The sequence below is a fragment of the Carassius auratus genome, unplaced genomic scaffold (genome assembly GCF_003368295.1).
Source record: "Carassius auratus strain Wakin unplaced genomic scaffold, ASM336829v1 scaf_tig00028723, whole genome shotgun sequence".
NCBI classification, from domain to species: Eukaryota; Metazoa; Chordata; class Actinopteri; order Cypriniformes; family Cyprinidae; genus Carassius; species Carassius auratus.
The window spans coordinates 124,561-149,912 of NW_020525715.1; the positions used below are offsets into that span (position 1 = coordinate 124,561).

At 35.4% G+C, this 25,352-nt stretch overlaps 2 protein-coding genes across 2 annotated transcripts; both read right to left on the bottom strand.

Annotated features, from left to right (window-relative positions):
* Window positions 1–86: 86 nt before the first annotated feature.
* LOC113079609 (uncharacterized) lies at window positions 87–2,491 on the bottom strand. Its single transcript, XM_026251853.1, has 3 exons — window positions 2,485–2,491; window positions 728–1,063; window positions 87–424 (listed from the first exon to the last, which is right to left on the bottom strand). The coding sequence occupies exons 1-3, from the start codon at window positions 2,489–2,491 to the stop codon at window positions 87–89; spliced, it is 681 nt and encodes a 226-aa protein (XP_026107638.1).
* Window positions 2,492–21,126: 18,635 nt separating this feature from the next.
* Window positions 21,127–25,082, bottom strand: LOC113079610 (uncharacterized). Its single transcript, XM_026251854.1, has 6 exons — window positions 24,918–25,082; window positions 23,469–23,795; window positions 23,030–23,374; window positions 21,564–21,686; window positions 21,421–21,450; window positions 21,127–21,173 (listed from the first exon to the last, which is right to left on the bottom strand). The coding sequence occupies exons 1-6, from the start codon at window positions 24,961–24,963 to the stop codon at window positions 21,127–21,129; spliced, it is 918 nt and encodes a 305-aa protein (XP_026107639.1). The 5' UTR covers window positions 24,964–25,082.
* Between the last annotated feature and the right edge of the window lie 270 nt (window positions 25,083–25,352).

The window sequence follows — 25,352 nt, forward strand, 5'->3', positions numbered from 1 at the left end:
GACACCGAAAGTGTCAGTCAATGTGATCATCTCAAATTGTTTCAGATATATGCTTAAAATGGCATATATTGATATCATTGAAAGAGTTACTCACCTCTGACAGAAACCAGGAATCTGTGTAAGCTCTCACTGCCTTTGATCTGTAGTTCATAAAGTCCAGAGTCTGTGGTTCTGGTGTTCTTGATGGTCAAAGATCCAGTCCGATCATTCAGCTGCAGCCGATCTTTGAATCCCTCATCAGCATCATTTAATAAGCTCTCATTGGTCTCAATGTCAATTTTAGCTAGAAGAATGCCTTTATCTCCAAACCTCCAGAGCATCAGAGCATCTTGGTGTATTTCAGAATCAGCACGTAGAGTGACGGGATCCCCCTTCATCACTGACAATGACACTGACTTGACTCCATCCGTCTTACCAACCACAGCTGGGAAATCAGCAGAACAATAATAAAATGTAGAGTTTTACAATGTATCAGAATTGAAATTCTGAAAGAACGTTAGACCCATCATGAAGACCTGCTTGTATGGTGAAAATTCAGTAAATGTTCACTCAATAAATGCTTGTTAAACACAGACATGCGTCAGTTATTCAAGTGTATGGTTTGAAATCATCCAGACCGACCGGTCAAATTATTACTAACCCTGATTAAATATGACTAGTTTGAAACATTAAAAAAAAACACACTCAGGGTTTGGGAACTGGATCATTGTTACAATGGAAGGCTTACCTAAGACAGTAACATTAAATATCTTTATTGTAATTATTTCTCTAGAGCTTGTTAGTTTATATTGTTCTGAGTGTCTCTTTCTGGTGTTTCTGATGGTGAGAGAGCCAGTCTTTTGATCCACCTGCAATCTGCCTCTGAATCGCTCATCATCGGTGACCATAAATGAGGTCAAGTCATCCTTTCTTCGGATTTGGTATATGAAAGTGTCTTTAGGTCCAAACATCCACATTATTGTATCATCATTCAGTATTTCCGAAAGATCAGAATATAGAGTGACAGCATCCCCCTCTGTCACTGACATGGACTCAGTTTTACTTGTCTCTCCACCTGGCACACCTAAAAAACAAACAGAAATCAGTTTAATGATACAACACTATGACTAGAGCAAACAGATTCAGCTGAAATCATTGGGTGAGCTGCTAAATATGTGATTAGCCTACTTTTTAGACTGTTAAGGGAGAAACTGTGAAAATTAAAATTACACAAGCTATGTATTAAAACAAGATACATGTATGAACCACGATGAATAAGTGATTAACACGTGTTTGCCATAAGAATAAGAAGAATGTAAGCAATTAGGCCTATTAAACGTTTAGGCAAGCAGAGGTTTTCATCAAACTGGATTCTACAGATGAAGATGAACTGTTTACTTTGAAAACAGGCAACAGTCTATGAAAACCAAAAGAATATGAATACTAAAATTCAACAGGCTTTTTGCCGATCGAAAGCTATTAAATTTGATTTCACATGGGCCTTGTTATATCTAGCAGTCTTAGTTACAGAAATTATCGGGGAAAAACGCTTTCCTGATGTCAAGAATGAAGTCAGCTTTAGGCTAAGTTAAACTGCACTGATTCTTGAGACATGCGACAAAACATGCCCAGCAATTGTAACTGCTATTAGGTTTAGGAATAAAAATACTTTTCCATTGTAAATGTTATGGGGGGTTAATACTAGAATGTATTTAACACAATTATCCCCTTCAATTTAATTGTATCATTATTATACACTTATTGTCTTCTCACTGCATCTAAAACAGTGTCCACAGAGAAGGGTTCAATCAATTATATGCTGTAAAATGGATTTTAAAAAAATAAATGATGGAAAAAATCTTGTTTTATCAAAAGCAACACTTCTGATATGTCATATCAAAACAAGGTTGTTTTTCAGTGACACATACACGTTTCATACGGTTCCAAAGTTGTGTCCTCACTTTTAGTCAACACTGTCAGACATTCATTAAAATGTAACAACATCAGGGAATATCAGGGGCAGCTGTCCCACTTAAGGACCCCCTTGCCACAATCCCCCTCTGCAGAGTATACACCAGGCTCTAGTCAGACTTATAGTTTTAAATATTTTAAATCCTATATTTCCTGTGTCACAACCATGTTGTGTCAACACCACCTTCCAATTTCTGAGAAAATTATTTGAAATATTTACATCATTTTGTTCTCCTGAATCAGGTTCCATAATTAGCATATAGCATCAAAAAAAAAAAAAAAAAAAAAAAAAAAAAAAAAAACAAGATAGCTATACAGTTTGAACTCCATGTGTTTTGTGAAAGAACTTGGCATATTTGTCAGCACCATCAGATGTACCCATTATAAGATTTTGTGTTCCAATGGCTGGGGTATATAAAAATATGACTCTTGATTAAAAGCTTTATAAACAATAACATACTCTCTGTTTGTTGTGTTTAATGCTTTAACACACAAACCGAAAGCGAAAGTAGCTAATCAAATGTCCATACTTACTCGCCATTAGAAATAGAAAGACCAGTAACATTTTGAAGCGCTGTGAAGAATCCGAATTGAATAAGGATGATCACTGAGTTGGAGGATTGCGTTTGTCGTCACGTCACTTCGAAGCACACAGACTGATGAACTCAAAACATAACAAAAACGCCAAATTTAGCTGGGAATCACGACTTTTCACGTCGATGTGAATAAAGTCCCAGTAATTTTACCTTTGAAGGAATTTCGAAACTCCAGCTTTGTGTGCCGCCAGGGCGACAACCTGTCAACAGCTTTCTGACTGGAGGAAAAAAGTGTCCCTTAGTTCTGAAGCCGTGAAGGAAATGTAGTTACAAAATAAATGACTGGTGGCTGTTCTCTCCATTTAGACGTCTTCCTGTAGCCCAGCTGTATTACGAGCTTGTAATAAAGTTAAAGTAAAAAATAAATCGTTATGTCAATCAGCGCTTTCCGTCTTGTTTTGGTGTTCTAAAAGAATGCGAGAGGAACTTCCTTGGAACTCAGCCACGGTAGTGTCAACGAAACGGTACATGGTCAGTACGATCACTGGCAGGGATCGAAGAGCACGCTCCTGTTCACTTTACATACGTTTGTTTTAAGTGGTAAGAAAACATATTCTGTGTCAACAGCTTGGCATGGCATCCGGTTATAATCGCTATGAAAACTTAGGGAACGCCTACTAGCGAGCCTGTAAACATAGGCGGCATGCAGCAACAGAGGTTGTTTTAGACTGGTGAATGACAAATAGCCATCAGTGAATATGGTTAACGCGTTTATTTTGTTATGTCTGTGCTTGTGGCGTCTGATTGGTAAGTTATACGTGTTTTTACATAAATAATTTACATTATGGTGGTTCTCATAAAACGTTTTCAGTTCTCATAAAAAGTTTTCAGACAGTTTATCACTGTTATTTGTGGGCTGTTGAGAAATTTAGTGAAAGGAATTTAGTGAAAAGCTGATCCACAGTAGGCCTGCTATCCTTACATAATAAAACAAAAATCACTTTGCTCTGAATTCAGGAACTTTCATTGTTATTCATGTCTAATTATAGCCCACTTTAAAGTTTTGTTTTCATTCAACATTCTCACAGATGAAACATCTGTATAATAGTTTGGTCACCATCAAGTTTGTAGGGAGCATTTAGCCTGTTACAAAACATGTTCCTCATTGTTCTGTACAGATGTGACAGATGAAGTGAAGACAATATCAGTGATGGAGGGAGATCCTGTCACTCTACACGCTGATGCTAATAAAATACAGAAATATCTGTTAATACAGTGGATGTTCGGACACACTCGAATAGCTGAAGTCAACAGACTCGCTCAGACAAACTCAACGTATGATGGTCCTGATGAGAGATTCAGAGGCAGACTGAAACTGGATCAGACCGGATCTCTGACCATCACAAACACCAGCACCACAGACTCCGGACTTTATAAAGTTACAGTTTTCAGCAGTGAGACCAGCTACAAGAGTTTCAATGTTATGGTCAGTGGTGAGTGTCATTTTCCAGGACTTTTCGTCCTTTGAATTATATCATTGACTTGTCTTTGTAATATTTAAAAAAATCTTGTCAATGTACATGCATATTTTATGGTGTTAACTGTATTAAAAATACTAATTATGTCATCGTTTAATAAGTCGTTCCAAACCGGTTTGAGTTTCTTTCTTCATTAATGAGAAAAATGAGGACATACTTGTAATTTTTCGGTGAACTATCCTTTATATCCCATTTAAAAATAAATCTATTATAAAGATCAGAACTGTGTGTGTGATGAGACCAGTGTCACACTAACATCTGTCACTTTCAGAGACTCCACAAAGTTCTGCAACACCAGAAAGTTCAAGTTTTGTGTCGTCCAATCAGACTGAATATTTCAACATTTCTGAACTCCATCAGTCAAGTTCAGGTACGGCACTCAAGATGCTAGTGTGAGAGCAGAGATCTGTGCAGTTAATGTGACGTGTTTTTATAAAACTATACGATTTTTTGATTCTGAAATACAGTGTTAGTCGGGGCTTAATGTCAGTATTGAGGTCACTTCATGCAATTGTGATCAACCACAATGCGAATGCAGCACATATTCCTAGATGTTACTGCATCTTACTGCAGATGGGTGAGAAACAAAAACCACATAAACCCATTAAAACTGCATCATTTTTATTTACATTATATTTATTGATTCAACAGATGATTTACCTAATGTGGCTTACATTGCATTCAAGGTGTACATTTAATCGGCACATGCATTTGTGGAGAAAGAATAACCTGTTTGTTTTTTTGTTTTGTTTTTGCTTTTTATGGTTTCATTGGAAAAAAGAATAAACCACAGACAAGCAACAGAGGCATGAAGCAAGTTTCTGATGGTCGTGTTTGGGTGTGGTGCCCCAAGTTGCTCTTTTTTTTTTTTTTTAAGTAGTGCTCAAAAGCAAAAAATATATTGGAGAAAGAATCAAATAATCACACAGTTTTCAATGTGAGCATAGATTAAAGATGTGTCTATATACCTTAAAAGAGTCTAGAATTGCTTACATTAAACATGTTTTTTTGGTTAAGCAAATAAAATGTGCATGCAAACATATTCAAACACACACTTAAGCTTGAATATTTTGCCTTTGCAGTGAATGCTTGACTTCCTTAGAATAACATACCATTAAACCTGCACTTATGAGTCTGTTTGAAAGAGAGTTAAAAGCATTATTCTAATTCAGCATCTTTCTTTCTTTCTTTCTTTTTTTTTCAGACCACGTCCACTGTTGTGGTTGTACTGAAACTGTGATGCGGTTGGTTGTTTCTGCTCTGGTAAGCATGGCTGCTGTTGCTTTTCTGGTTTATGACATCAGATCTACAAGAAATGAGCTGAATAGGACAGATGAGACTAGTCATGACCATCCGAACCGTGGAGTAAATGCAGACCAACATCAGTTGAGCAGAAGAAACAGTTCCAGATATGTTTGCTGAAGGTTGTTTGTATAATTCCAAAACTACCCAGATACATTTTCGTTCATAAAACATTTATTTTCATGCATGTGCATAGAAGGATATTTTAACTGATCTTTCAAATGAAAGAAACCGTTCACCCAGAAATTAAAATTCCACCAGTGGATCATTTACAGTGAATGGGTGCCGTCAGAATGAGAGTCAAAAAAGCTGATCTGATAGACTGGTGTCATGTGGGTTATTTGTGTATTATTGAGGTTTTTATCAGCTGTTTGGACTCTCATTCTGACGGCACCCATTTTACTGCAGAGGAACCAAGCAAGGTGAGCAAGTGATATAATTCATAATTTCTCCAAATCTGTTCCGTTAAAGAAACAAACTCCATCTTAGATAGATAGAGAGTGAATAAATATATTTATATATTTTTAAATGCATTTTTGTATAAATACATGGATGTAAACATAATTACCCTCTGTTGCACCTTTGAAATTACCCTCACAGAGGAAAATTATGTGAAATTTGGTATACAAAAAAAAAAAAAAAAAAAAAGATTAGAAAAAAAAATAAAGATTTGTTTAAGAGCTTGTGTTTCATTTTTAATGTTTCATTTTTTAAAGTTAACGAACTTCTACTTTGACTCCTGGTCTTCATTGAGCATATTGGTCTCTCTATGGCATTTAGTTTTAATTTCCCCTTCACCTCTTTAAGGACACTACTGTTAAAGTGTCTGCTGTGGAAATTAAAGCCATTTTATGACAATGATTATATACTTCCAAAGTGGGAAGTCATTTTATCAAGATTAAGTCAAATTTCTTAATCTTCTCCTCCCACATAAAAAATAAATAAATTATATATATATATATATATATATATATATATATATATATATATATATATATATATATATATATTAGTGGTGGGACGTTATCGGCTTTAACGTGCTGCGTTAACGTGAGACTCTTATCGGGCGATAAAAAATTTTTGTCGTTAATCTATTCTCAAAGTTGGGTTGGGAGCTGGGTCTATACTAAGCAAGATATGATGACTTTCACCTTGATATTTTATATAACCTACTGGCTGAGGCCAGCCTAAAAAGATGCTCAGGACAGTTGACGGGCCACTGCTGCGCATCGTCACGAAAGCTTATCTTTTTCACGTGTTTTTAAGCCGTACCGCTTGTTGATTTAAACATTAAAGCATCCAAACACAAGACGCGGAAAAACTGAACAGAGTAGCGTGTGCCATTAGGTGCGCACGAGAGAGAGAGCCGCGTATCACGGACAGCGACACTGAACTGAGCTCTCTTCTTTGAAGTTCTCCTCGAAGTCCCTGCTGCACCTGAACGAACAAATACAAATCGCAGTTTGAACAAACAAAAAGATGTGAAAGAGCCCAATTCAGTACTCGCGGTGTTCTGGTGTTCAGGGCTCACGCAGAGAAAGGCTTCTCAAAACACTTGAACATCGAATTTGCTTCTTTTTGCTCTTGTGCCGACAAATACATACAAAATATGTAAAAACCTCCACCTTGGAAATTAAAAAAAACTGTCAGTTATGAGTACTAGGATGCGTTCATCGTCTCTTAAAGTGGCCACGCCTAATTTAGATACTGGCTGCTGTAATGTTAATCCAAGAAAATGAAAGAAAAATCACTCACTGCTCTTGACTGAATTACTTAGTTTTAACAGTAAAACCAAAAATTATTCAGACACCAGATATATTATATATATATATATACACAACATACAAATTAAACAATTTCAAACAGGGCCCACTGGTACAACCTTCACCGGGGCCCCGCCCCGCTGACCCCAGCTACGGCAATTCGAATGAGCCATTTTAATCTAGATTAATTTCAAGATCACAGTGAGATTAATCTAGATTAAAAAAAAAATTATCTATGCCCACCACTAGTATATATATATAATATATATGAATTAAGAACAATACACAAACAAATGGTAGCTTATAAACCATAATGTGTTCATTTTTTATAAACACCAATTACAACAACAGAGTGTAAACACAATAACACTGGAGAGAAACCAAATCAACAAGTCATAAATTCCTCCAAACACAGCAGGCAAACAATAACTGGAGTCAGCTGGGAGCTATTACTTCCTGCTAAATAAAGAGAAACAAATACATCTCTGGACGTAATACACTCAAGTTCAAGTCACATTTGTAATTTGATTAAAGGAGGTTGAAACAGATTTTCTTTAAAACATATCTATGGATTACATATTTAAGATGTTATTTAAAATAGAGTAAAGCATGCAAAGTTTTCATTTTAATGAAAGTTGTGTAAAAAGAATGGTTACTAAGGAAGGTAGTTGGTTAATTTCTGCAACAAAAACGTCCCATTGACACTGAATACTGTGTGTCTGATATATAGAGTCTGATGAATTTCTACACATGAGGAGCTGGTCATGTGATCTTTAGAGACACTGGAATCAAAGCTGAATAACAAAATTAACATCACATACAATGGTTTGGCAGATGCTTCTGTGGCAAAAAAAAAAACATGTTAGAGTAAGAGGTATGTAGTGTAACATTAATACAGTTATATGACATTATTTCATCAACACATTTCTCTGTTCACGGGTTTCTCATTTTGACTGGATGGATTCTAGAGGCTTGTTAAAGAACTTAAATGTTGATGATGTCACAGTGATTGACACTGGTGGGCGTGTCTTCTCTACCGATTTGATCCATCCTCTTCCTCTTGGCTCATCAAAGGTGTTTCTTCAGTCATGTCTTTTCCTGTTGATTCTAAAAGGAAACACAGAGACAATTACCGAAATGTAAAAAGAGGGAAATCTGGAGATCAATCCTGTAGTTGTTCCTGAGAAATAAAAATGTCAATATTTCCCGTCAAATTATCAATAGAAATGAAATGTACAAAATCATTTCACCAACACATATTGCCATCTGAATCATTTTGTGTTCAACAGAATCTTACCTTTTTTCAGCTCTTTCAGTTCATTTCCAGGAGCTTTTCCATCTGATCCTGTTTTAAAAATAATCACAGATACATTAGGCAATGAAACATCTACATTTAGTAGACATGGTCACATGATTGTCACATTATTTTGTTACATCACATCACTTTCTTTTGTGGGAGCACCAAGTGTTACCTATGAATACTGTTGAATGAACAAACCCTTCTTGTATTAAAATGATTACATTAAAAGACAACTACTCACCATGTGTTTGAACTCCAGCATCTTCAGGATTGGTTTTACGGATTACAAGGCTCTTTCTGCCCTGTCTGTCTCTCAATCTCTTATCATCACCTAATACTTTACTTATGGGAGTCTCTTGAACACAAATTGACCGTTCACCTTCTCTTTCTTTGAGCTCTGGTCTTGGTGTCTTTTCTTGTGTGTCATCAACACCTGGAAACAGAGACTTATAAGTTGTATAAACAGAAACAGAAACTATTTATACTGTTAAAGGGGTCATTAGGGCTGGGCGATATATCTAACGATATGATCATGCGCATCTAATCAGTAAAGCTGCTTCCGTGATCACCGCTAAAATCTCCATCACCTGCTTATAATTGGAGTGGCATTTAATAGACAGCAGAGGTGGGACTTTCAAGTCACAAGCAAGTCTTCAAGTCATATCCCAAGTCCTCAAAGGGTTAAAGTTAATGAGATAATTAAGTGACTAATGAAATGATGATTGTACATTAGTGATGAACATCTGCTGTTAACAATCAACATCACTGAAGTAAAGAGAAACACAAGAACTACAACTGCATTTAGCCACAGCCTTCAACTGAAAAAAAAAAAAAAAAAACACTATGGCACCATAATTGTGGTCAGGGTTTGCTTTAGGTAGTCTCTTGACCCTTTTACTAATTCAAAGCAATTTGATTCAAAACAACTTCAACATTGTTTTTGCAACAAACATGTATGCATTGCTGAATCAAACCTTGTAGTGACAGATGATCTTATGCTTTTTCTGCTTATAACTCATGTTGACTTGGACATCATGAGATAGTCTTCTTTGGATTGTTGACTGACATTCAGCTTTTACCAGAGTGGGGACTTTCAAGTCACAAGCAAGTCTTCAAGTCATATCCCAAGTCCTCAAAGGGTTAAAGTTAATGAGATAATTAAGTGACTAATTAAATGATGATTGTGCATTAATGATGAACACCTGCTGTTCTTGAGAATTACAGAGGATCAGATGTTGATGTTTTATTGGTTAAAGTGATGCAACCATAATGGAGATCAGCGTGTGCTTTAGTGGGGCTCTTGACCCTTGACTGTCATGTTAGATCTCTTTATGTAGCATTGCATGAGGTGCTGTAAAGCAGAGAGAAGAAATTAATCTGTATGTGATAGGTGGTCAGATTACAATCAAGTTAACATTAGCTCTATTTAAGTTTAGCATAATCAACCCAGTAAAACTACACTATGGAAAAAAATTAAAGTGAATTTTAAATCTACTAAGTACATACAAAATTTGAAAAACTATATTCTGTAGACACACACAGACATCAAGAACCAGCATATGACTCTCAACAGTGGTGACAATCAACAAAATGTTGCATGCTGGGTAAAACCTTAGTAAAAACTCCCGTCATGCACTGCAGTATGAAAAATTGTCACCCCTGTTGAGGATCGTGTGATAAGTGTGTTTGTCTAAAAACCTGAACTGATTGTCTCCTTTTGTGTCTTTCAACATTTAGATTTTTTTTTTTTTTACTTCAGTTCAGTAATAGTTGAGTGTCAGTCTACTATCCAAAGATAAACACCATTTCATGATGTTCAGTCATCATAAGCTATAATCAGAAAACACATAAGATCATCTGTTACTGCAAGGTTCGACTCAGCAATGCATACATGTTTGTTGCGAAAACAATATTGCAATTGTTTTGAATCAAATTGGTTTGAATTAGTAAAAGGGTCAAGACACTACTTAAAGCAAACCTTGACCACAATTATGGTGACATAGTGTTTGTTTTTTTTCGTTTACTTTTTTTTCAGTTGAAGGCTGTGGCTAAATTCAGTTGTAGTTCTTGTGTTTCTCTTTACTTCAGTGATGTTGATTGTTGACAGCAGGTGTTCATCACTAATGCACAATCATCATTTAATTAGTCACTTAATTATCTCTTTAGCTTTAACCCTTTGAGGACTTGAATATGACTTGAAGACTTGCTTGTGACTTGAAAGTAGGGCTGGGCGATATATCGAACGATATGATCATGCGCATCTAATCAGTAAAGCTGCTTCTGTGATCACCGCTAAAATCTCCATCACCTGCTTATAATTGGAGTGGCATTTATTAGACAGAGCCGTAGATCGCTGACAAGCCACGCCATATCGCGTTCATTATCGCAGATGAATCGCCTTCGATAATGAACGCGATATGGCGTGGCTTGTCAGCGATCTACGGCTCTGTCTATCAGAGGTGGGACTTTCAAGTCACAAGCAAGTCTTCAAGTCATATTCAAGTCCTCAAAGGGTTAAAGCTAGAGATAATTAAGTGAATAATTAAATGATGATTGTGCATTAGTGATGAACATCTGCTGTTAACAATCAACATCACTGAAGTAAAGACAAACACAAGAACTACAACTGAATTTAGCCACAGCCTTCAACTGAAAAAAAAAGTAAAAGAAAAAAAAACACTATGCCACCATAATTGTGGTCAGGGTTTGCTTTAAGTAGTGTCTTGACCCTTTTACTAATTCAAACGAATTTGATTCAAAACAATTGCAATATTGTTTTCGCAACAAACATGTACGCATTGCTGAGTCAAACCTTGCAGTAACATCTTATCTTATGCTTTTTCTGCTTATAACTCATGATGACTGAACATCATGAAATTGTGTTTTTCTTTGGATAGTAGACTGACACTCAGCTATTACTGAACTGAAGTAAAAAAAAAAATCACAATGCTTCATTGCTGAAAGACACAAAAGGAGACAATCAGTTCAGGTTTTTAGACAAACACACTTATCACACGATCCTCAACAGTGGTGACAATTTTTCATACTGCAGTGCATGACGGGAGTTTTTACCCAGCATGCAACATTTTGTTGATTGTCACCACTGTTGAGAGTCATATGCTGGTTCTTGATCTCTGTGTGTGTCTACAGAGTATAGTTTTTCAAATTTTGCATGCACTTAGAAGATTTAAAATTCACTTTAATTTTTTTTCCATAGTGTAGTTTTACTGGTTTGATTATGCTAAACTTAAATAGAGCTAATGTTAACTTGATTGTAATCTGACCACCTATCACATACAGATTAATTTCTTCTCTCTGCTTTACAGCACCTCATGCAATGCTACATAAAGAGATCTAAGATGACAGTCGAGGGTCAAGAGCCCCACTAAAACAAACACTGATCTCCATTATGGTTGCATCACTTTAACCAATAAAACATCAACATCTGATCCTCTGTAATTCTCAAGAACAGCAGGTGTTCATCATTAATGCACAATCATCATTTAATTAGTCACTTAATTATCTCATTAACTTTAACCCTTTGAGGACTTGGGATATGACTTGAAGACTTGCTTGTGACTTGAAAGTCCCAACTCTGGTAAAAGCTGAATGTCAGTCAACAATCCAAAGAAGACTATCTCATGATGTCTAAATCGACATGAGTTATAAGCAAAAAAAGCATAAGATCATCTGTCACTACAAGGTTTGATTCAGCAATGCATACATGTTTGTTGCAAAAACAATATTGAAATTGTTTTGAATCAAATTTCTTTGAATTAGTAAAAGGGTCAAGAGACTACCTAAAGCAAACCCTGACCACAATTATGGTGACATAGTGGTTTTTTTTTCTTTTACTTTTTTTTTTCAGTTGAAGGCTGTGGCTAAATTCAGTTGTAGTTCTTGTGTTTCGCTTTACTTCAGTGATGTTGATTGTTAACAGCAGAAGTTCATCACTAATGTACAATCATCATTTAATTAGTCACTTAATGATCTCATTAACTTTAACCCTTTGAGGACTTGGATATGACTTGAAGACTTGCTTGTGACTTGAAAGTCCCACCTCTGCTGTCTATTAAACGCCACTCCAATTATAAGCAGGTGATGGAGATTTTAGCGGTGATCACGGAAGCAGCTTTACTGATTAGATGCGCATGATCATATCGTTCGATATATCGCCCAGCCCTACTTGAAAGTCCCACCTCTGATAGACAGAGCTAGGGCTGGGCGATATATCTAACGATATGATCATGCGCATCTAATCAGTAAAGCTGCTTCCGTGATCACCGCTAAAATCTCCATCACCTGCTTATAATTGGAGTGGCATTTAATAGACAGCAGAGGTGGGACTTTCAAGTCACAAGCAAGTCTTCAAGTCATATTCAAGTCCTCAAAGGGTTAAAGCTAAAGAGATAATTATGTGACTAATTAAATGATAATTGTGCATTAGTGATGAACACCTGCTGTCAACAATCAACATCACTGAAGAAAAGAGAAACACAAGAACTACAACTGAATTTAGCCACAGCCTTCAACTGCAAAAAAAGTAAACGAAAAAAAAAACAAACACTATGTCACCATAATTGTGGTCAAGGTTTGCTTTAAGTAGTCTTGACCCTTTTACTAATTCAAACTAATTTGATTCAAAACAATTGCAATATTGTTTTCGCAACAAACATGTATGCATTGCTGAGTCGAACCTTGCAGTAACAGATGATCTTATGTGTTTTCTGATTATAGCTCATGATGACTGAACATCATGAAATGGTGTTTATCTTTGGATAGTAGACTGACACTCAACTATTACTGAACTGAAGTAAAAAAAAAAAATCTAAATGTTGAAAGACACACAAGGAGACAATCAGTTCAGGTTTTTAGACAAACACACTTATCACACGATCCTCAACAGGGGTGACAATTTTTCATACTGCAGTGCATGACGGGAGTTTTTACTAAGGTTTTACCCAGCATGCAACATTTTGTTGATTGTCACCACTGTTGAGAGTCATATGCTGGTTCTTGATGTCTGTGTGTGTCTACAGAGTATAGTTTTTCAAATTTTGTATGCACTTAGTAGAGTGTAATTTTACTGGTTTGATTATGCTAAACTTAAATAGAGCTAATGTTAACTTGATTGTAATCTGACCACCTATCACATACAGATTAATTTCTTCTCGCTGCTTTACAGCACCACATACAATGCTACATAAAGAGATCTAACATGAAAGTCAAGGGTCAAGAGCCCCACTAAAGCACACGCTGATCTCCATTATGGTTGCATCACTTTAACCAATAAAACATCAACATATGATCCTCTGTAATTCTCAAGAACAGCAGGTGTTCATCATTAATGCACAATCATCATTTAATTAGTCACTTAATTATCTCATTAACTTTAACCCTTTGAGAGTTGAAAGTCCCACCTCTGCTGTCTATTAAATGCCACTCCAATTATAAGCAGGTGATGGAGATTTTAGCGGTGATCACGGAAGCAGCTTTACTGATTAGATGCGCATGATCATATCGTTAGATATATCGCCCAGCCCTAGACAGAGCCGTAGATCGCTGACAAGCCACGCCATATCGATATGGCGTGGCTTGTCAGCGATCTACGGCTCTGTCTATTAAATGCGACTCCAATTATAAGCAGGTGATGGAGATTTTAGCGGTGATCACGGAAGCAGCTTTACTGATTAGATGCGCATGATCATATCGTTCGATATATCGCCCAGCCCTACGGGTCATCGGATTCAAAATGCACTTTTTCATGTTGTTTGAACAAATGTGTGTTGTATAATTATATAAGTTTGGTTTTGAAGGGAAAACACCTCCGTTCTACCTAAATGTGTCTATCTTTGCACAAATCATGCGTGATACAGCTTCACCAGCAGAAGTGAGTATAATATTTTTTAATTAATCATTGCGTATTGCCTTTCCTAATAACGTGCTTGTTAGCAAGTTCCACAGCTAAATGAGGTTAGGGTTGTGCCTGAAGTGTTAAACAAATAACACGTTCTACGGAGCCACTAAAGGGTTAGGTGCTTGCTAGCGGTAGCCTACAGGAAAGTTCACATACCACATAAACAAAGTAAGGAGAAATGTCTGATAGGACGATGGCAAGAGATTTGTAGATCCTGAGCACCAATGACAAAGATCTAATCTTGTCAAATGTGTGGTAAGTACTGGTGCTCCCTATAGAGTTCTTGTGATCATGAATCTTAAAAGTGAAAGTGAAAGTAAAATGACAGCACCGTAATCAAAATCGGCTCCCTGATGCCCACAATTTTTATAGTTGCCTATATTTACCCAATGATATAACTGTGAGAAAAAGTATTGCATTTTTTTTTTATCCTCTCATCTCATAGGCTATTTATTCCCATTGTTGTTTCTGTAGTACACTTAATTTCCTTTTCCGAACACGGAACTGGGATTCGGCGGATTGCAGGAGAGCGTTAATATCATGATATCTGTCGGTGAGGATGATTTTACCAAGAACAACATGTTCCTGGATCAACATCCTTGTTGATCCTGGAACAACATTCCAATCAACCAATCAGAATTGAGATGCTTCTACACCCTTGTTAATCAGCTATCATTTCCCTCTGATTTTAGGAATAAATTATGGGTTGGGTTAGGTTTAGAGATAGGGATTGGGTTAAATCTATATTTTTGGAAAATAATGTTGATCCAGGATCATCAAAAGATGTTGATCCAGGAACATGTCTTATTTGGCAAAATCATGGTGACCACATCTGTCAGCCATCGGCGATGGCCAATGCCATCGTCTATCAGCCCAAACCTAGTCTTTAATGCAGGAGCTTCTTCAACGTTTTTGCACTACACTTATGCCGAATTTACAAGCATTCTTGCCGATTTAAAATGAAACCATCCTTAAAAGTAAACGTTTGTTATTTCTATTTTGCTGAAAACAAATCTACAAAACTGAACCCTTTTAATTGATCACTGTATTGAGGATTATGTCACATGACTAATCTTGCATCGCTTGTTTTGAAAACCTGTTTTCACAGTTTTAAGCCAAAAACACGATTAAATCCATATATACTGTACAAAATCTATACTTTTTCATTGAACATCTTTTATCCCACTACAGATCACATTTTGAACTTGCTAAATCAGTTGTAGTACTTACATGTTTCTTGTTCAGAGATCATCACATCATCTGTAAAATCTGCACACAGAAAAAGAGAATTCTCTTATATTATATGTCAGCAACCCTGAGAAAAATTTGTATCCAACATATTTTAAGATATGTATGAATTGGTTGTGACACAGTGTTGAATTCTTTATGTACTACTAATAATTACTTCATCATCAGGATTACTTTTTATTATTGTATAGTAACACATATACTTCGTTGACCATTTACCAAATAATGCTTAATTTTGCTCAGTCTAAAAAACTATATATATATAAACACTTGGACAGGTCAAAGTTTTACTGGTAGTCCAATGTATAAATAATTATTGGGAATAATATGCCAGTTTATTTTTCTATATTCACTTGAATAAATAAATGAACTATTGTCTTGCACCCACTAGTAAAAAATAAAGTTTATCTGGTTTAATCTGGTGTCTGAATAAATTGCTTGAATAATTTGCTTGACTGTGTATATATATATATATAGAGAGAGAGAGAGAGAGAAATAAAGCAATATGAATTGAATTGAATTGAGAAAGTGAAAATTGTCATAATTTATTCAAGTTTTTCCAAATTCAATCCTTGATTCTAATATTTCATAAGCTTAATTGATGTGGTCTAAAGAGAGAAGAATTAATGATTATTTTTGTTTGAAAACTACATATGAAATAGCTACCAAAATAAATGCTGGTAACTGCAGTTTGACTAAAATAATGACTAAAAGTAATGACTAAAATTTGACAAAAAAAATGCAATGACTTTTCGTCGACTAAAACTATGAAAGACTCAAGTGACTAAAGACTATTAAGAATTTTCGTCTCAAGATAAAGACTAAGACTAAATCACAAATGCCTGTCCAAATTAATACCGCATGATTGCAACTGAATGAACAAACCCTTAATATATCACATTAAAAGACAGCTGCTCACCATGTGTTTGAACTTCATCATCTTTATCTCTGATTGCAATGCTCTTCCTGCCCCGTTGGTCTCTCAATATCTTACCAGCACCAAATGCTTTACTTATGGCGGTCTCTTCAACAAGAATGAACCGTTTACTTTCACCTTCTCTGATCTCTGATGAAGGTGTCTCTTCTGGTGTGACATCATCACCTAGAAACAGGGAAATACAAAGACAAAGCAGACATCCGGTCAAATCTGTGTACATGTGAACATCAGAGTTTGGGAAATACTACACAAAGAACACTGAAGTGATTTATATCAGATTTTTATCTAATTGAATAAAAGTATACATTTTAGTGTAGCAAAGTAAATGTCAACAAAATACTTAGACTATAAAAAGATACAAAAACTTTACTGAAGTACAGTAATGAAACATTTGTACTATAATTCTACAAACCTATGGGTTTTAGCAAAGCAAATTTGAGCAATTATTGTTGCACAACAACATTTTTTTGAGTTATACTCACGTGTTTCCTGTTCAGAGGTCTCCACATCATCTGTCAAGGTTGCACGCAGAAACAGAGAAATTAGATTATAAGTGAATGAACAGATAAACAAGTCAGAAACACTGAGAAGACACGTGTGTGATTCTTAATGTGCTTCTATTCATCACTTCATCCTCCACATTACTTTTTAAGAATGATCTATAATAATTACTTTAATATTGTGCAAACAATAGTTAAATCTATGAACTGTCAATAAACAACACTTTTCACAACAATTATTTTATATATTTTTTAACACCTGTGATGTTTCTATATTAAACTCTACTATCGCATAATGAAGCTCATTTTTTTTCTCATTTCAGCTGCAATACTTACTTATTTGCTTTACTTGTTCAGAAAACTCGACTTCATGCCACAGCAGCACATAGAAACAGAAATGAGTAGATTATAAGTGAGTTTGTTATAAATTCAGCATCTTAAACACAGAGATTCAGTCATGAGTATATCAATGTCATTCAGCTCAACACTAAACATTCACACACTTAATCACACACCAAACCAAACTTGGGAAAATATTGAATCTAAAAAAATCAAAACCCTTAAAGCTAATTTGTCTCTTGCTGCATCAGTTTTAATACTTACACAGTCGTTCTGGGATATTCTGTGCATCTGTAGCAGCACATAGAAACAGAGAAATGAGGAGATTATGAGTGAATGAACTGATGAACATTACAGAAACCCTGACACAATGAGTTATCAAATACAGCTTTCTGTTTTCTTTTGAGTTCTGTGTGCACACATAACAGAAGAAGAACACAACACAACACGAACAAACAGATGATTGAAGCTCGACCCTAATAGCACAAACAGACATAATCAAACACAGAACCTAATGAAGCTTTTCTAAATTCAGCATTTAAGCAACGAGGAACAATTCAAATAGTATTGTATATCAAATGTTGGATGTTGAGCATATTAATGTCATACAGCTCAATAATGGACAATCACACTTAAAACAGAACTTGTGGTGAAACTTATAAATACTGAATATTAAAAAACTCATACTACACATTTAAAATCTACTGTAGCAGAATAAAGCTTGTCTGTTTACTTACCCATTTTCTTCAGTCGTTCAGTGAGATTCACTTCATGTCACACCAGCACAGAAATGAGAATATGAATAAACAGATGGGCATGACAGAAACAGAAAACACTGTGATTGTTCATGTGCTTCTAACAATCAGTTCATTGACTTCATGATTTTATATTAATAATGAGTAACAATTACAGTAATGTTGAAAATGAAAATTGTGTGTGAACATTAAAGCATCATTAATGTGAATAAACAATACTTTCCAGAGCATTTGTTGCTTAGCATTCAGTTGTTTAAAAATAAGTTCAGTGATGACGTGTCATTGAATGACTACTTAATTACTATGAAAAATCATTTTACATGTCAACTCTACTGTAGCAGAATAAAACCTGCTGTATCTGCTGTGATACTTACATAATTCATCTTTAAAGCCCTTTGCTTCATGTCACAGCAGCACATAGAAACAGAGAAAGAGTAATGGGGAGATTATAAAAGAGTGATCAGATGAACATCAGAAATACTCAGATACTGTTTTTCTTCATCTGCTTAATAATTACTTAATCATCTGCATGACTTGTTCAAAATAAACAGTAACAATTCCATTAATATTATATTTTTGAACATTAATCAAAGTTATCTTTATAGTATATGGAAGCCCATTTCTGCCACTGAATAAATACATTTAATTGCAACTTGCAACTTTTTATCTCACAATCTGACAGAATTGTAAGATATAAACTCGCAAATGTGAGTTCTGAGAATTTACAGAATTAAATTGCTGGGAACATAAGAACACAGTCTTTTTTCTCCTTTTTTCTCTAATGTCAATGTCTTGCAATTTTGATTTAATTTATCAGAATTGTGACTTTTATGACTTATAACTATAACTTCCATTTGTAAGTTTATATCTCCCTATTTTTCAGTTGAGGAAAAAAAAATCTGAATTACGTGAAATAAACTTGCAATTCGGGGAAAAAAAGTCATTATTGTAATTTAAAAAAAAAAGATTAAATTACCCCTTTTTTATTCAGTGGTGAAAACGGGCTTCTATTTTAATGTGAATTAACAATAAATAATATTTTCATAGCCTTGATCCGACAATGCTACTTAATATTAGTTTTATTATTAGTTCAGTAATGTGCCAATGGATGCAACACAATGACACAAAAACACAAATACTGTACAGCTTTGAGTCACACAGTCCAGATAAAACTCAAAATAACAGCGCAAAGGACTATGATTTTATGCTAACTGCTGCTAAATAATAGAAATAACAGAAAATCAACATCGACATGAACAAACACTGAAGTTGACTGAAGCTCAACCCCTAATAACACATACATAAACAGACACAGATCTAAATGTATTTGTTGTAAACTCAGCATTTTAGCAATCAAAAACAACTAATATAATATTGTATGCATGTTGAAAGTGATTTAATCATGATGAGTCTATTAATGGCATACAGTTCCATACTGGATGATCACACTAGATCAAACACAAGCAGAACTTGTGGTTTAAAAATAGAAATATTATGAAAACTATTTTGTACACTTAAACTGTACTATAGCTCAATAAAGTCCACGTTTCTCTCACTGCATCAGCTGTAATACTTACACATTTGCTGTAGTTGTGCAGAGATCTTGGCTTCATGTCACAGCAGCACATAGAAACAGAGAAAAGAGGAGATTTGAAGTGAATGAACAGATAAACATGATAAACACTGAGAAGATGCTGTCTGATTCTTCATGTGCTTCTAATAATCACTTCATCATCTGCATAATGTTTTTTTTTAATGATCTGTAACAATTACAGAAATGTATGCGATTCAGTAATTGGTATATTAATGCCATGCAGCTCAATACTTCAGTAATTATTAGACTGAATCAAACAAAAAGCAGAACTTCTAATAAAAATATAAATTTTGATTATGAATACTTACATTTTTCATTTTCACTCACATCTGCTTCATCTGCAGCAGCACATAGAAACAGAGAAATTAGGAGATTATAATTGAACTCCACTGCTGCATAATGAAGCTATTCTTTCTCTTTGTATCAGCTGTGATACTTACTCAGTTTCTTTAGTTTTTCAGAGAACTGGGCTTGATTTCAGCAGCACATGGAAGTGAATGAACAGATGAAGATGTCAGAAACACTGAAAAGATTGTATATTCTTAAGGAATATTGCAGTTTCTATTATCAGTGATGTATCTTATCCCATTGTTATATGTTTATCCTATTTCTTTATTTCAGAAGGCAAGGGGTCATCACATGGATTTGACCATCTTTCTAAAATGAAAAGGTTGGCTCCTTTAATGCTTGTTAGTTAACTGTTTTGACTAATGTCATTGCATAGGAAACAGTTTGACAATATTATCCATGTAAAACCATTTGCATACAAAGCGTGGCGAAATAATTTACTTAGAGTTTGAAACACATCTGCTGTCAGATACAGTACAACTCTTTCAACAAAGGTTGAGAACGCTCCTCTATGCTCTGCCTCATTTACAAATCAATCTGCAGTCAAATGCTCCGAACAAACATATAATCATCCGATGCAGTCTGTTACGCCATTAGAAATAAATCATCCACTTGTTCTTTTTTTAATATACGCTAAACTACTGTTAAAAAAAAAAAGGTTTTCATAGTACATTTATGAACTATTGTTTCACGATTAAACTCTTGCTGCTGCATCAGTTTTAATACTTACCCAGTTCTTTATCACTGGTATTGGCTTTATGTCAAAGCAGCACATAGAAACAGAGAAATTAGGAGATTTTAAATGAATGAACAGTGGAACATGACATTTTTACAGCCACTTTTTAAAACCACTTCATGTCCTGCATGTCTTTATATTAATGATCAGTAATTTTGTATGTGTGAACTTAAGTTAAATCCAACATTAATGTGATGTACCAAACAATCTTAGGCTCCAAGGATCTCAGATGTATGGCTCATTTTGAGTCAAACTTGAGAATTCAGTTAATTGTTAAAAGGAGATTTGCTCTGATCAGATCATTTGAATCAATAAGTTGTTGAATTGAGAACAGATGCAATTGTTCATTTTCCTCCTGATGCATCAGCTGTAATACCTACTCATTTGCTCTAGTTGTTTAGAGATCTTCACTTCATATCACAGCAGCACATAGAAACAGAAATGAGATTATAAGTGAGGTTGTTGTAAATTCAGCACTTAAATCAGAGAGACATGAATTTCATTCACCTTAGCACTGAACAATCACACTTAATCACTGCACTATAAATCAAACACGAGCAGAACTTGTGGTGAAAATATTATAAATATTGACTTTCAAAAAGCACATCACAATCAAAAGCTAAAATTTCCTCCTGCTGCATCAGCTGTAATACCTACTCATTTTCTCTAGTTGTTTAGAGATCTTCGCTTCATGTCACAACAGCACATAGAAACAGAAATGAATGAACAGATTAACATGTCAGAAATGCCAAGATACTGTGTGATTCTTCATGAATCTGCATGACTTTTGTATGACTTACACATGAGTTTCTTAGCTTTATAGTGATCACTTTGGAAATAAACCACAACAGCAACAACTGCTGCAGCGACCAGCAGCATAACAATACATATTCCTGCTACCGCACCCGGAGACAGACCTGGTACTGTAATGAAAAAGGGAGACAGTCATTAATTGAATATGTAAATTATTAAGGCCCTGATATACTTCAAACAAAGTTTGTTTTTGTCCTTCGTTTCTGTGCAAAAAGAAGTTTGAAAAGACTCAAAGACGGTGTACTGTTAAAGAAACTTTTTGAAAATAAGCATTTCCCAACTACCCTAGAGTTAAACAGTTGAGTTTTACCATTTTGGAAGTGAAAGTGAAAGTGAAAGTGAAAAAGTGAACAGGTGAAAGTGAAAGTGAAAGTGAAAGTGACGTGACATTGAGCCAAGTATGGTGACCCATAATCAGAATTCGTGCTCTCCTTTTAACCCCAATCAAAGTGCACACACACAGCAGTGAACACACACACACACACACACACAATGTTAACACACACCCAGAGCAGTGTCCATCATTTATGCTGCGGCGCACGGGGAGCAGTTGGGGGTTCGGTGCCTTGTTCAAGGGCACCTCAGTCATGGTATTGAGGGTGGAGAGATGACTGTACATGCACTCCCCCCACCTACAATTCCTGCCGGCCCGGGACTCAAACTCACAACTCTTGGATTGCGAGTACGACTCTCTAACCATTAGGCCACAACTTCCCCCTTTAGGCCACGACTTCTCCCTGCATCTTCGACGATACTCTCATTCAGGCGTAATAATCAAGGAACTTTGCTGCTGTACCATGGGTGCAGCAGGCTCAGTGATATTACGCAGCTCCTGAAAATAGCAAAGTTCCTTGATCGTAATGCTGAAATGAGAGTATAGTCCCTAGCCATATCAGCCTAGAACATCTAAACTTATCATTTTCCATCAGTCTTAGTACACAATGTAACTAGAAGGGTCAAGTTTTATATAAGAAAAATATAGAAACTATTTGGTCTTTTTTGAGCGAGATGCTAACGGTGTAATCAGATTCAATGATCTGTGCTAAGTTAAGCTAAAAGTGCTACTGCAAAACCCGGAGATCGGCTGAATGGATTCCAAAATGGGAGAACTCAATTGTTTAACTCTAGGGGATTTGGAAACTGAGTCTATTTTCAAAAAGAGTGGAGTGTTCCTTTTATGAACTATCCAACACCTCCGCGCTGTTGGAGGCTGGGTGTAGATCAATGTAAACATGTGTTGCGACGCTCGCATCTATCCAATAAAAAACCAACAATGAATTGATGAAGTTTAAGCAATCTAGGTGTGAGACGGGGCCCAATGGTCAGAATAGTATAAAAAAGATAATGATTAACAGCAGTTCAGAGTCAAGTATCATGTTTGCAATAAAAAATAACCATTCCATAATCAGTCCTTTATGGGAAGTGTGAATGTCTCATAGTCTGTAAAACTCACCAGAGACAGTAACAGTGAATCTTTTGAACACAATCCTTCTGTCGCTGATGATCTTTAGTCTGAATTCTCCAGTCTGTTCAGATTCGAGGTCTTTGATGGTCAGAGATCCAGTCTTTCTGTCCATCTCCAGTCTGCCTCTGAACATCCCATCATCACCATCATAGTATGATGTGTGATTGTCTTCTGTATCAACTTTAGCAATGAGAGATCCTTCAGCTCCAAACCTCCAGAGTATTAGATCATGTTCCTGTAGTTCAGTTTCAGTGTGTAGAGTCTCAGAACTTCCCTTCGTGGCTGACAACACCTTTATTTCATCTTTATCCTCAACAGATTTGAGTGGAGATTCTGCAAAAATAGTTTCACAGTGATGAAACTCTCTTAACTGTCAGTTTTTCAGCTTTCATTTTCTCACATAGAAGTCCAGATCTAAGTGACTCACCTTTCACAATCACTTTGAACGTCTTGGATTTGGTCCCTACACTGCTGACACTCTCCACTTTATATTCTCCCGAGTGTTTGATTCTGATGTTCCAGATGGTGAGAAATCCAGTTTGTTCCAGAGTAAGTCTGCCGCTAAACATCATCATCAGGTTATCATCACTGTATTCAACTTTACCAGTTCCTTTATTGATTGTGGCGATGATAGTGTTGTTGAATTTCCACTCTGTTAGACCATCTTTCTGCATTTCAATAAAATCAGTCTGTAGAGTAAGAGAATCTCCCTCTATCACAGTCTTCACTCCATCGGGATCAACACCAAACACACCTGGAGAACAAATGGAAAAATTAAGAGATGTTCTTTGTGGATTTATCAAATGTCATCACATTTGGTTCCCCATATATAGATGTGTATGAACAACATGGTTTACTTTGAAAGCAATGCAAGCTGCTTTGGATAAAAGTTTTGTCAAGTTCATACTTGTCTGAAAATGTCTGCAATGGCTTCCTTGGAATAAAACCTACCCCACCAGTTTTCAAATAGACAGTCAAAAGAAAAGAATGCATGCTTGCTTCCTCTCCAAAGCTTGGTGATAGATGCAGTTTCACAAAATAAATATTTTACTTTTTAAGAAACTAATGTTGAAGTTGAACTTTTTCTTCAGAGTTAAGTCCTGTTTTTTTTAGCATTAAAGATATTGGTGGCTACTGTACTACTTTCAGGTCACAATTGACTTATTTTGATAGTATATACATGCAGGCGCTTTGTTTAAGCATTGTTTACATGAACTGGATTCTGTTTATCATGGAGCATTATGGTTTATTACTAATACAAAAGCCCTTACCCTTTTAGGGATTTAGACATCCCGAAAATTTGTACAAATATGGTATAATATAAAGGTGATAAAAGGTAATATATATATATTACCAGATAGTTTAATTAATGTATTTGTCCTTTGCCCAAATGTTTTTATATTTTAAAAGTGTGCTGCCTGTCTTGGCCAGGCCCTGATTTTAAATTTTAAATCTCAAGAGTTTTATCTTCTTGTTGTATACATTTTAGTAATACATTAAATAAAAAAAAAATGTGTCAGCACCAGGATTAGGTGAATGGGGGGATAATAGAAATTTCAAAAAAGTCAAACGTTTGTTAAATTAATGTAGCAGCTGAAGAGAGTGGTCGTGTATTTATCGTCGCTGTCTTAAGCCCAGTGTAACTTGCAGTTTTTTTTTATGGTTTCCCTAATTATTTTGATTTTGCTGCTGCATTTCAGTGATATCACATTCATTTTTAACATATTAATGTAAAAGTAATCATTCAAACTTCACAGTGTGTTTTATGCTAAATAATGAATTAATGAAGATCTGAAGTCAGTATTTGTGACGCAGGCAAGGTAATCCTGTGGAAAGTGAAACCGAAAGCAAAGAAAATCAGAATTCAAACACTTACCGTCAGTGACGAACATGGATAAAAACATTAAAAACAAGATCTTCATTATTGCTGCGGCGTTGAGTGAGAGACAAGTTTAATAGAGAAGTTTGTTGCTATAAATCTCGGTCGTTTGTGAGACACACCCTCATCGTTATACTTGTTACCGAGTCCGCTCGAGCGCAAAAGTGCGAGCTGCAAACATGACGTCATCACGGTGAAGGTTTGAGTACAATTTTGCCTTCTCTTAAAAAAAAATATTAAAAAAAAAAACCTCAGACCATGTACATTTTTCACAGACGGTAATCTCTTTTATTATTATTATTATTTTACTATCTAGTTCTGTTTACGTTTTTAGCTACGATGTTAACTGTTTAATGCCTCCTTATTTTTCTCTCATAAAATATTATTAATAGTTATTGTTTTATTTTTGTAGTTACTTGAATGTTCAAATAA

Coding starts and splice junctions, on each gene's coding strand:
- LOC113079609 (XM_026251853.1), bottom strand. Junction 425..727: donor ATTTAATGTTACTGTCTTAG/GTAAGCCTTCCA, acceptor CTGATTTCCCAG/CTGTGGTTGGTAAGACGGAT.
- LOC113079610 (XM_026251854.1), bottom strand. CDS start 24,963: ATGAAGATCTTGTTTTTAATGTTTTTATCCATGTTCGTCACTGACG. Junction 23,796..24,917: donor ATCCATGTTCGTCACTGACG/GTAAGTGTTTGA, acceptor TTTGTTCTCCAG/GTGTGTTTGGTGTTGATCCC. Junction 23,375..23,468: donor GTTCAAAGTGATTGTGAAAG/GTGAGTCACTTA, acceptor CTATTTTTGCAG/AATCTCCACTCAAATCTGTT.